The 13,739-nt window shown below is 37.1% G+C and overlaps 1 protein-coding gene across 2 annotated transcripts in view; it reads right to left on the reverse strand.

Annotated features, from left to right (window-relative positions):
- The window catches only part of LOC120782635 (insulin-like receptor), a 134,485-nt gene that overhangs the window by 22,213 nt on the left and 98,533 nt on the right, over positions 1 to 13,739 (reverse strand). For both annotated transcript variants that reach the window (XM_040115003.1, XM_040115004.1), the window contains one exon: positions 9,553 to 11,834. In XM_040115003.1, the coding sequence (XP_039970937.1) occupies positions 9,553 to 11,539 (1,987 nt within the window). In that variant the 5' untranslated portion in view covers positions 11,540 to 11,834. The remainder of the gene's footprint in view (positions 1 to 9,552; positions 11,835 to 13,739) is intronic.

The following is a 13,739-nucleotide window of genomic DNA, read 5'->3' on the forward strand; positions in this document are numbered from 1 at the left end:
AGACCTATTTTCTGTAAGCATTTGAAATCATCCGTCGACTTAAAATCTAAACTGGCCTCGATAAAGTAACTGGTTCTGAAAGATCCTAGTGAAAAATTTCGTGAGCAAATTTGTCAAAATGATAAAATTTTGTTAAAATTTTTTGTCAAATAAAAAAGTGTTTCCTACAAGAACTTTATTTTGATCGGTCCGTTTGTATGAAAGCTATGAATATGCTACGTAGGTTACCTTTTAGAAGTATGTTGGGTTCCAAAAAAAAAACAAATTTTAATCATCGAAAATTGCTATATTGTTTTTCAAAATATTCTCCATTAAGATCTATACACTTTAGCATCGGCTCTTCAGATTTCGAAAAGCGTTGACCTCTTAATGTATTTCTTACGAAGTGGAAGAAAAAGAAGTCATTTGGCCAAGTCAGGACCATAAGGTGGATGTTTGATGTTTTGAGTGTAGTTTTTTCTGTCGATGAGATTTCACGTATCGCACATTGTTGTGATGAAGAGTGATACGTCGTGGCGGTTGGTGTTCCGGATTTCAATTGATTTTGAACGACCTTCACCAAATTCGTTTGGCAGTGATCTAGTACCTCGATTGAATTCACCACACCATCGATAAACGTTCGTCTGTGATGGAGATTTGTCGCCAAAAGTTGAATTAAGTTCATTGATGCACTGTTGCTGAGTTAATCAAGGTCGAAAGTTGTAAAAAATCTGTTCGAAAATAAATTTCATTTTTTTTTTGTTGAGATGAATATTTTAAGTTACTGTACTGTTACAACACAAATAGGGTTCATATGTCAAAACATTCTGAGTATACATAACATAGTAGTGTGTTGCCAGATTGGAACACTACAATTACCAAATCCCGCATTATAAAAGGCTAGCAACGTATATTGACTCAATTTGAATAACTTCTTTAGAGATTGCACCGTTGCCTTGGATAATAACCCATGCCTATTTTTGTGAAGATATTTTGTCAAATAAAAAATGTTTTCCATACAAGAACTTAATTTTGTTCTATCGGTTTGTATTAAAACTATATACTATGGTAGTCCGATCTGAACAATATATTCAGAGATTGTAGCATTGCCATGGGCAGTAATCTATATTAAATTTTGAGAAGATATTTTGCCAAATAAAAAAGTGTTCCAGTTTCGACAAATGTGCTTCTTGGGGAGAAAAGGACGTGTGCAAAATTTTAGATAGGTATAAGAAACACTGAGTGACTGGTTCTCGTATATACAGATATATAGATGGGCAGATGAACATGGCAAAATCGACTTAGTTCGTCATGTAGCTTGCCGCCGACGTTTCCTTCTGGGTGCAAACTTAATAGACGCTGTTCAGGGTTGGTGCTCTTTTCATCCGTGACCTATCCTCGAACGGAGCTTTTATTGGGCGTATATAAATTAGTTAATTACATCTAGGGGAGACAAGTTGCAGTAGTTTGGACAGGTCGATTTTTTTTTCTGCAATGTATGAAAACTACAATATTCCTAAGTATTCTTACTTCAAGTTTTACCAGCATACATATATACATATATGTATATACGCAATTAAAAATTAACTTCCTAGACGTCGCCAAGAAACCCTCGATTGATCTTTTCCTATATAGTGCCTTAAAATCGCATAGAAAATGTTTAATTATCTGTTTTTTAATAAAACTATGAAACCTTTGGAGTTTACCGATCGCCTTATTTTAGAATAATGCCCATCATTATTCAGATTATTTATTTGTTATTTTGTGATTAGTTTTTGGCTATAAGGTAAGCAAATACATAAAAGCTGTCATAAAAGAACATACTCAAATGACCCAATATGACCCACTTGAGTCATTTGTTTCCATAAAAAAATGTATACACAGATATATGTATGTATGTACGTCTTTTACATATAAATCTATCGTTTCATTCTTTGAAAATAAATGTTCTAAATACTTCATCAAATTTAGAACAACAACAAGTGCTAAGAATAGATCTTATAAATATAAATTATGCGAGTATGTGAAGAATCATTTAGCGAATCGTTTCTAAGTTAAATCCGCTTCACTTTGTCGGCGCAAAATAGATTTCTGCAAACAAATTTATAGCTGCAATAATAGAAAAGAATTTTAGATGTCATAAAAAATATTTTATTACTTTTTCAACAACACGTTTTCGTGGGTTGAAAATGCGGTAAATTCTCATGTCAACTGTCAAGATTTGTGTAGATTAAATGTTGGACATATAGTACTAAAGAAGAGCCGCATTAAAATCTGCAACGCTATGATATAAAAGCGCTTGTTATTCTCCTTGCTGCTTTAAATTGAGTATTCGACAAACTTAAATTATACCTGCTACAAATGCATCGAAACATTAACTGTCAAAATACGAAGGAGCAATGGCAAACATACATAGATACATACATACCATACATATGTGTTACGTGGAGAAATAAATAAGACAAGTCAAAAACGCTTTTTCTTATGATAATGAAGTTGGCGTTGGTGATAAGTCTTAAATTAGGTTTTAAGGTTTTAAAAACCAGAAATGATTATTATATCGGGCCTACAAAAGCCCGATAGGGACAGCAAACGACGCTATATTTTTTTCGCTCTTTTGACATTTCTTTTCAGTCAGGTTTGTCGTTTCATCATGGAAAAATATACATACAATCCAACAACTAGTCGAAATTATTAAAATTTACTATCAAAATTCGGAGTCAGTGGCCTCAACTTCGTCTCCAATTTAAGGTCGTTATAATCGTCCTGTAAGATGAACAATTGAGCGTCTAGTGGAAAAATTTAAATCCAAAATGTTACCGTGCCAGTGAGACTAAGATGTGCCCGTAATGTCGAGAATATTGGTGCCGCTAGCGCATGAATTGAGGAAGATCAAAATCAGTCTCCCACAAGTCGTTCTCAAACGTTGGGCATCGCTGTTACGTCGTGTGTGATCAAATTGACACAAGAACTGAAGCCGCTTGACCATCAGAATCGTCGTATGTTCGTGAATTAGGCTGAGAACAACAATTTGAAAATGATCCGGATTTTCACCGAAAAAATCATCTTTAGCTATGAGGCTCATTTCTGGCTGAATAATAATTGTTAATAATCAAAATATGCGTTTTTGGTCAGGCAGCAACCCACAAGTACTCCATTTCTCTCTAAACTTCTTGTCAGCTGCATTTGTTCACACTTGAAAAATGTTGCAGTTGTTTTTATTTTGCTGTCAAGCGTATTTGTCACATTGACATCATAATTCTTAAATAAGCAGTTGTGAAAAAAATGTTCGCAATTTTTTTATGATTCTTTATGATTTTTGAAACTGTTATTTTTGAGTTTGCAGAAATTGGCAAACTTGTGTGGAAATTCAGTTTGACATTGACAGATGTTTCTAAATTCACACACATCGGTATCATGACTTATTTTTAAAAATGCCACGATTTGCGAAAATACTGTCAAAGCATTGTTGTTGGCATTTATGTATTTTAGTGTCATAGGTGAGTGTATGTGCATGTTTTTTGCAAAATTACAAATATTTCTTCAACGAAATGTTTATTGAGCAACAATTATGTGGTCAACGACTTGCCGCCGGTGAGTGACGATATCACTTTCAGTACTACATATTTTGAGATATTATACATTTCATTGTTTATTTTTTATTTTTTTATTATTTTTTTCTCATATATTTCTAGTTTATGTGACATTGACAAGTGGTTTGCTGCCGCCTTAACTGCACTAATAACGGATTTGTTTTGCGCCGCTGCTTTAGTATTGCATTCATGTGTGTATGCTTCAAGTTTTTTGTTGTATGGAATTAATTGATTTGCCCACTTTTGGTAAACGAACAATAAATTTGTATAATTCATAAGAAAACCGTGTTTTTTAAGTATTTTTTATTTTGCCAATTGAAATATTGAGCAGTAAATTGTGTTAATTTTGGCAAATAGTACATAGGAGTAATCAATACACGATTTTGAATATTTTTCTCAGTTGGCTTGGTGAACACTTATTGATGAGAAGAAAAGTGATATTTCTAAAAACTTTAGTCCATTGATATTTGTTGCGATTATCTAGAAAGACCCGTTCCGTCAAAACAGCACCTTTAATAGTTTTTTCCTTGAATTAAATATTTGCATAGGAATATTGTTGTAGGATTTTATATTTACTCTCTTACTACTATTTTAGTCTTTAATACAGATAACTATTGAAGGACCATAATGAAAACGACAATAATGTGAATCATAAAAATCGAAAGAAAATACTACGCATGCATTCATATATACCATATATGTATGTAGTACATATATATATGAACATAAGGCATATGAAGGCAGAGAAGTAGTCGTTCCCTGAGTAATGCATCGCAATTGACCCAATTCACAATGGATTCCAGCCGGCCGCAGAAGGCTAAGACAAGTATAGTATAGGACCTGCCACAGCAACGAGTTGATTAAGCAACGCCACATGTCGTCCAGTCTAATCGAGTACACAGCAGGTGATTCAATAATTATTAATCGGAACGTGACAAGTAAGCAGAGCACTACTTAATAATGCCATAGTGTGATAAAAGTAGCTGTTAATGCCTAATTAAGCAGAACAGGGAGCTCTTCCCAGCACTCAAATATGGAATTTATTTACATTTTTAAAAAATATTCTATCTTTGCTGGTGCATTTAGCTTTTATTTTTAAAACTACTCTCACTCGAAAAAGAAAAACTCTTGAAAATAACACAACTTATGTACCGATCTGAAAAATTGTTCGAAGTTGTACCGATAATCCATGCAAAATTTCATGAAGATATCTTGTCAAATAAAATAGTTTTCCATACAAGGACTTGAATCCGATCGCTAAGTTTTTATGGCTTGGATCATTGAGTCGCCAAACCGAACTCTCTGCTCATATACAGGTAAAGGAGTTGTGGGTAGGAAAAGGCCGTTGGAGGAGGGGGGCAATGAGCTTCTTAACGGAGGGGTCAAAGCTTGAGGAAAAGGTAGGTGCAAGGATTTACTGTCAAGAGCTCTCTATCAACTTTAGCTTCAGACTTCCTGACTATTGAACCAATTGAATTATTGAACCAAGGTTGCAACTCTTAAGGTAGCAGTACATTTACTGCTCCGGAGTGCAGCCTCATTCAGATAAGTGACCATCCACTCAGATAACAGAGGGGCGATCCTAGCCTTGCACTCATTAACAGTGCGTTCAGGGTTGGTCAAGGTGTGCCTAATCTCATCGAGTTTCTTTGTGATAAGACCATCCGTACATGTGCTGCCTTTTGACCCAAGATGGATTGCAAGAGATCTAGTGATCTATTTGCCCTGAGTAAAGCTAGCTATTTCTTAGTTGAGAGGCTTTTAACAGGTCGTTGTCCTATTGGAATTTTGTCTATGCTTTAAAGCTGGCAAGAAGATGAGGTGGAAACATAGCATGCTTTCAGGCATCCCACCGAACTGGCGGGAACGGAAATTAAACGCCTACTAAGCGTTTCGCTAATTTATATGATCAAACATAAGAGTTTTTCTTTTCTATATGTCTCTAGATCAGCAATCTATCTAACCTAATCTAGCCTAACCCTATCTATAAGTTATAGTAGTAGATATCGGTGGTACAAATGATCAGATTCTTGGTCTGAAAAGCACATATGCAAAGCTTCAGTAGATTTCTCAAAAACTGAGGGACTAGATAGTTCGCGCATTTATTGACTGATGGATGGGCAGACGGGCAGGATTAAACAGACTCATCTGTTTAAGCCGATCATATTTTATATGTTCTCCGACGTTTCCTTCTGTGTGTTAGAAATTTCGTGGTATAAAAATATACTTCTACTCCTGAATGTCTTTTATGTTGGATTTCCGAGAGGAATTTTTATTTGAAAACTAATATAATTCCCCTAATAGGCGCGGAAAAAATGGGAAGACATTTACATAGTTATGTGTATGTAGACATTAACTACTTATGAAAATACACGCATATATTTTGCCTATTACATATGCGAATCAAATATGGCGTACTATTTATAGTAGACCTTAACACTTCACATGGCTGTAATGCAAACTAGTCCGACGGTGCTCTTATTATCTGCTCTAGGGAGGCAAATGGCTGAAGTCTATGCGACGCCTCGTGAGAAGCGACAAAACAAAACTACAAATACAAACCCAGCAAACAGTTTGCCATAACGGCTGTAATGTTCGAAATCTTGACGGATACCAGCAATAGAAGCGGTTTGGAAGAAGACGAGGTGAAAAATTGCAACACATCATTTTTTGTTTTTTGTCTTGGAAGCTCATCCTTTAGCTATGCCACTACTTGGTGTAAGTGGAAATTAAACGCCTTATCAAATTTGTATTGGCCTCAAGTCGCTTTGTCGTGTGAGGGTGTCTGCAGAGTGGACGCTAAAAGCCGAGCCGTGCGAATTTTTCGATTCATAAAACAGCATTTACATTATTTACTCAGCATTATCAGATCGGATTTATGAGTTCTACATATCTAGATATAGTAGTTCAAGTGCGATCAGTATCTTGAGGATCAACCGTCAAATCTAACCTAACCTTACAAACACAATCACAAATTTAGAGAATTTTTGAACATTACATTAGAATTGAGTTGGTGCAATCGGCCTCTATTGTTTCTTCAGTCATTCTATACTATATAGGTTAGTGCGAACGACTAGTTTCCTAATAATTTTTTTATTTTTATATACGATATCAAAATTTTTTGCTTGCTGGGCAGAAACAAAATCTATTATAAAACAAAAATGCTGATATAACAACAAACAATCACAACTGTTACAATCAAGTGTTTGTTAGTATGTGTGTGCTGAGTATATTGAAGAAGTAGTGGTACTGCTTCTTATCAAGTGATACGCATTCAGTCTTGGACAACAATAAAAAAAATTCTTTCTAACAACAACATGGCAGTGAATAGTTGATAAGAACGACAAATAGCGCGAGTAAATACGTTAGCTGACCACCGATCGCATACTGGCAAACTCGAATCTGTGAATGCATATATACAAACGCATATATGTATGCACACAAATAGCAGTTTAGTTAACGCCGGCAATTGACCAATCAGCGTGGTCCGCCGAGGGCTCCACCGCAACATATTAATATATTGCATACATATGTACGTACATACATATATAAATATGAATTTGAAATTTATACAAAGGAAAGTTCTACCAACCAGTTACCTTTCAACAACGTAAATTTAAATAATGTGCTGATGAAAAAAATTATATTTGTAGAATCTTGAAGTCGATATTCTTAGTTTGATATGCGATTGCGCAAATGGAGTTTGAATTTTGACTACAGATACGAAACCACCGTGGTGTGACCTTATGTTTTGAACTTTATGGTTAACCTATTTTATGCTGAAGCAAATATTTTGTCGCCTGCGTAAGTGAAGAATCGCACAAGAAGAAGATCTTCTCTATGATTATTGCAGAAGTTTCCTATTACCCCAATTCATGCGGTTTTATTTAAGAAATTTTGTTTTAGTGAAACCATCTAGTGTGAAATATAAAAATTCTAAGTTTTTATATACTGAGAGGTTATAACTTTAAACATAACATACTAATATTTTGAATGAAAATCTCTTAAGTAATTTATGAGTTAAGTTCAGTCAGCTCTCTTACTTTATTTTCTCGAAATCGTATTTTGGGAATTTGCTGAAGTGATTACTCGAAGACATTCGATCATTTTGAGGTTTTCTGCATGGTATATACGTCGATTTCCAGGGGAACGTTTCCCCGAAAATTGTGTGACGAGAACGGTTAAGCATCCTGAAAGCCAAATGGTAGGGGCATGCTTTTCTTTTTATATTCGGGGTTCTTTACTTTTTATTGATGGGAAGATGAACGCTCAGAAGTATAGAGAAGTTGTTTCTCATTTTATCGTACCGGTCGTAGAAGAACAATATGGGCATATTTCTGAGACCATCTCCCAGGACGACTCAGCACAGTGTCATCGGACTAAATCGGTAAGTTTTTTATGCTATTTATTCAACGATATTGGAGGAATATCATTTGTCTACATTTTCCTTTTTTTGCAAGTTCAGAAAATTTTTGCAGACCTTGGCATATGGCATGGTCGAAAATTCTCCCGTTTTGAAAGCGATTGAGAATCTTTGAAAAAGAAAGTAGTTCAAAGACAGAACTGAAAAAAATACTTAATAAGGTGTGGGAGCAGGAATTTTCAACCGAATGCCTTGAAAACCTCGTTGTTTCAAATCCTACTTGGATCCAAGCAGTTATAGCCGCCAAGGTGATTGAACAGCATATCAAAACATTTAATTAAATATTTATTAATTTATCATATAAAAAAAAATCAGAATACTAAAAGAAAATCTTTATTTAAATATAAGAGAAAAATTATTTTCAGAGTTTTATTATTACAAATAGTATAAAAATTAAAATTATTTCCTCACAAACTATTCATTAATTGAGTATTACATCCTAATCTGTAGTTATTTTAGTTTTTCGTTCTCGTGAAGGCCGTTGGTATAAAGCATTTATAAAACCGTATTTTACTGAAACTGAAACTATTTTTACAACTTTGGTTAGGCCTATATCGGAAGATGGCTTTGTGGTATGGAACCACTAACTAGTGTTCGGGGTCTAGTTAGAGTTTGTTCAAAAACAGTTTTTATTTTTCGTCTTAGGGCCTTTCCGATGGGATTCCAGGTTGACTCTACCTACACATAATAGTCGTTTAAAACTCATATATCTACCTACACTTAGTAGTCGTAGCAAAATGCTTGGCATTATATTGTTAGCAAAAATCCTGAATGGAACAGCTTACAGCTTTTTTATCCTATCTGCAGTTAAATTTAATAACACCGTTCGTCTTTTAAAGCAGTTTAGATCCATACTGTTAAAATCTTGCAGATCAAATTTGGGACTAAACGAACCTTTCCATCGGATATGTCATGATTATAATTCTCATGCCTACACATTTGATCTGACTTTTCAAAATTGAAAGAGCTATATTGCTTTCTCTTATAAAAAAAATCTTAACAATTCATTTTGCGTAATGTTAAATCTGAGCTTTTGAAATTTTTGTTTCTATATCTGAGCAGTTTTAGACCTCGACGCTCAACAAAACCTTCTTGCCTTGCTTGATTCCGCCAATTTCGGATGTATACGAATTTAGGGTCGTTTGGGTGTGGGGAGGGTAATCATTGGATTGTTATTATTATGACTGCAGCAGTAGAGGACAGTTTTTTAGCGTAGACCGTAGTCGCGTGTAACTCAAAAAATACATTTAACAAATGAACTAGGGAGGTTCGGAGACAACAGCAAGTTTTAAATCGCCACCTGCTGAGTTGCAGGTCCATAATTTCGGCCTCTTTTTACGAACAGCTTCGCGCAATCGACGCATAAAGCATTAATAGTATTCTTTGTTGACAGTTTAGGCGGTCGAAAGTTATTCGGATTGCACCACATCTAGATAATAGAAGAAAACTGTCAACATAACCTTGATTTTTGACCTGCTTTGACGTGATTTTTTCGACTTTTGGCCCGATGTATATATTTAAATGTAGAAGTGGGTGGGTTTTTTTTTTGATACTTACCAGTCTCGTTGCGGCCCAAAGCCACCGGTGATGTGCGGATAGCGTTGCGGCTAGGCGCCGACGCCGACGCCGCTGACGATGTCGCAATCGCGTGTGATGTCTGTGCATTTATCGATGGCAGAAATAGTGATAGGAACGACAGAATAAGTAGTAACTTATACAAAATTGTTAGATTTGGCATTTTGAAGTAACGCAAATGTTGTAATTGCAATTGTAGTGATGATGAGGGGGCGATATTGCTCGCTTTGTGGTGACTGTGCTGCTGTTGCAAAACATTTTGTCGATGTGATGTTGGTGGTGTTGTTGGCGATGGTAATATTAAATTATAGTGATGTACATGTTGTTGTTGTTGTAATATCTGTGATTTTTGTTGTACTGTACGGTAGCTAATGTGATGTTGCGGTTGCGAGCATATATCGTTACTTAAATATCTATTATTACAGCTAGTCTTGTTGGCGTTAGCATTGGCGTATTGTTGTTGTTGCTCGGTTCGTGATGTATTAAATATATTTGCATAACTATTGTTACTATTGACTATATCCATTATATTATTATTTGTATTATCATTATTATTATTATTATTGTAGTAGGAATTACAGCGAATTTGTTGCATCAGTCTTGAGAGTGGAGGACGTTGTTGTTGTTGTTGTTTTTGTTGCGGCTGCTCTTGCCACGCGAGCATTTGCAGTTGTGCTTTATCATTTGCATGTCTTTTATTGGATTTCGTATTCGTATTACAATTTCTACTGTGTCTACTGCTAATATTACTATTTGTCGTATATTCTTTGTTGTTGTTGCTGCTATTGCTATTACTATTGTTTTTGTTTTTGTAAAGAAAACTATGGATTTTTTCGTGCACAGGATGCAAAAGTTGTACCTGAATGCACAATAATAAAATCTGAAAAGTGCGCAGAGCTTTATCGATGAGCGCAGGCGCAGGCGAATTTATACTTGTGGTTGTTGCTGTTGCAGCAACCGGGTTTTTTTGATGTTGCTCGTTGCAATTTGTACAGGTGGTATGAACTAATGATGATGAAGATGATGGTGGTGAAAAAGTGAACGCTGCAGTTGTTGTTGTCAACTCTAAATCAGTTGTGCTTGTTGTTGTATTTAGCATTGACGCTGCATGTAATGGTGTTGAACGTGGTGGCGTCGTTTTCGTTGTTACTGCCAATAAATCAGCTACCCCGAAAGGTGTACCCAAAGCAGTTGCTGGTGCAGGTGACACATCGTTGATGTGCAAGAAATTGTTGCTGCTTCCTTGTCGCTTTTGCCGTCGACAGTTGCAGCACACAAACGTCAACGCCACTGTGGCCTCCTTAGTAGGTTGCGCCGATTGCTGCTGCACTGTTTGCTGTGCCAGTGATTTTGACGTATTGCCATCACCGTTAACTAGCTTTGTTGTTTGTGCTGTTGCAGGCGGCAGTTGCACTGAGCGAGGTCTGCAACAGTCTACGCGTTTGCCATCGCATGCACAAGTATTGTCCTGCACAAAGAGCAACTGATGATCGTTGTAATCGGGTTTAGCTGCGTGTGTTGTTGCACTGGTTGTTATTGTTGTTGTTGATGATGTTGATGAGTTAATCGTTGTGTATCTGCTGTGTGAACTTTTATGCTGCGTCACTTGTCGCACACTGCTGCCATTAAAATTGGCTATTGTTGCAGGTGAGTAATTGCTACAACAACGCGCGCAACACTCCTCCACTCGTTGACGGCAGATGATACAAATGCTGCAACAGTGGGTCTCGCTTTCGCGCATTACCAACGTCATGTTGTCATCAGCAGCTCGCCACTCCTGCACTCCCCCTCCCGTATCGGTGGAGTTTTGTGTACGCTGCGCCGCTGCTGCCGCCGCCGACCAACGCCGGCCGCGTTCTGCACGCAGCGCATTGTTGTCAAGCCGTTGCCTCGGCATATCCACGCGACCGCGACTCTGATTGTGATCGTGTGCGGCGCTCAAGATCAATCGCTCACAATTAACATCCATTCTTGCTAATTACTTTTGGACTAACTTTTGACATTGACTTAGATTTCCCCTTTTTGGCGCATTAAATTCTAGGGGAATTCCGTTTAGTAGTATTTTTACTTTGCTTAATTCAGTGATTTAATGTTGCCTGGGTTCTGTGTGTTCTAAAATAGTCTGTATTCTCGTTAAATAACAAATTTTGAGGTTGGTTTTCACTTTTTGCCATACATCAAGTTCCATTCAATGGCATCATCGTATTCGTCACTTCGTTTTTCCGTATGGATTTCGGCATTTTTTGCACAAACACCGAGGTCAACTATAAAAAAAGAAAGAATTTTAAAGAAAACATTAGTTAGGCGAAACAAAATCTCAAAATCAAAAAAAAATACTATGTATATAATAAATATATAGCTGACAGTCACGATTTTCTTCGAAATTTTGTGTTTCCAATTGCATCTCGACTACGAAATCGTTAAAAATATGGCAGTAATGTTTTGGGACAACAAGTATTTGAGTAGCACAAAGCATGCAGTGAAGGTCGTGTGGTCGACTATCTATCTCTGAAGTCGGCTAACCAGATGCATAGAGGCTTTACTGCGTAGAATGAGATTCCTCTTGGTACTACAAGGGGCTGCCCACTGGGTGGAGTTCTATCCCCCTCTGCTATTGAGCCAAGTAGTAGATGAGTTCCTTGAGTTGCTCACTAGCAATGGGATTCGATGCCAGGGGTACGACGATGACATTGTCATAATGGCGCGAGGTAAGTTGTGACCTGTGACATAGTTCATAGGGCTTAAGTTGTTCCTTTTACAAAGCGAAGATCTAATCCGGGCTTCAGGCCCCTAACACTCGGTGGCAGGGAGTTGGAGGTGTCTAAAGGGTCAAATTCCTTGGCTTCACATTAGACTTAACCTTACAGTGGAGTAGGCATGTGAATTTAATACTGTCCAAAGCCACTAAGGCACTCATGATATGCAGACGCCTAGCCGGCAGATCCTGGTGCTGTAAGCCAGGTATCATAAGATGACTGTATATCAATTGCCCTCGCAACTATCGCAACCATCGTATCGCCATATTAGCGACAGTCAATCGGTACTAAAAGCATTATCACCGTATGAGGCTAAAACGCATTTAGTGGAGAAGTATATAGGAAAGCTGAACCGCCTATCAGTGTGCAACCGGGTGCACCTAATCTAGGTGTCGGGGTATAAAGGGATAGCAATGAGTTGGCCGACGAATTACCCTCTTTGCGGCAACTTCCAGGATGACGAGGCCAGAACCATGCATTGCAGGAGGTCAGACACCATAAGGGAGCAGCTCCTATGCCAAGCTACTTCTGGGAGGATACAACCTTTCAAAGTTTAAGGAAATGATCAACACCGAGACAAATTCCGCCTCCTTTTCGCATGGGCATAGTCTCTTGCCCAAGCTGTCAGTTCTGCGACATGGAACAGGAAACTTCAGAACACCTGATTGAATCTCAACATCTCTTATGGGTCGACTCAACACAGTGTATATACCGAACTCATAGCAAGACAGACGTCTATAAGCGGTTGCAAACGAGATCCTTGACAAGGTAGCTGAGAATTCTACATGCAACAACGCATAATTACTCGTGACGAGACGTGGGTTTATGAATATGATGTCGAAATTGTGCAATAATTTAGTGAATGGCGTTCCGAAATGAACCGAAACCGAAAAAAAAAATCGCCAGATGTTATACACCAACTGTTTTTCCAGTCTCCGAAACATTTTTCATAAGCAATTTTGTTTTATCTCTTTGATCGACTGAAAACAGGTTCTCCATGGTGCAACAATTTCAGGTTGGGAACAGGAAAAAATCACACGAGGCCAAATTTGGTGAATACGGTGGTTCATTGATGGTATTCATTGCGGTTTTGGCTTTAAATTCGGTCATATTCGTACTCTTTTTGAAAAGAGTTCAGCTTTATCGGCTTGTCAGCGCGTATATTGAAAAATACTCTCTTGGTTATAGAGAGCATAAGTAATTGTAATCATCGGTGATTGTATTCCCAATTTTACTACATGTCTTACATATAGGGTCTTACAATATATCGGTGGAAGCCTTAATCAATGATATGACATTGTGACTTTTATGTAGAACTATTTGAGGAACTATCGGGGGCCGCAGGAATCAGTGCTTACAGTGCAAAGTAGTAGCAAAGATACGATGAAGGAGAAAGAGATACAAAGATTTATG

The sequence above is a fragment of the Bactrocera tryoni genome, chromosome 1, assembly GCF_016617805.1.
Source record: "Bactrocera tryoni isolate S06 chromosome 1, CSIRO_BtryS06_freeze2, whole genome shotgun sequence".
Classification (NCBI taxonomy): Eukaryota; Metazoa; Arthropoda; class Insecta; order Diptera; family Tephritidae; genus Bactrocera; species Bactrocera tryoni.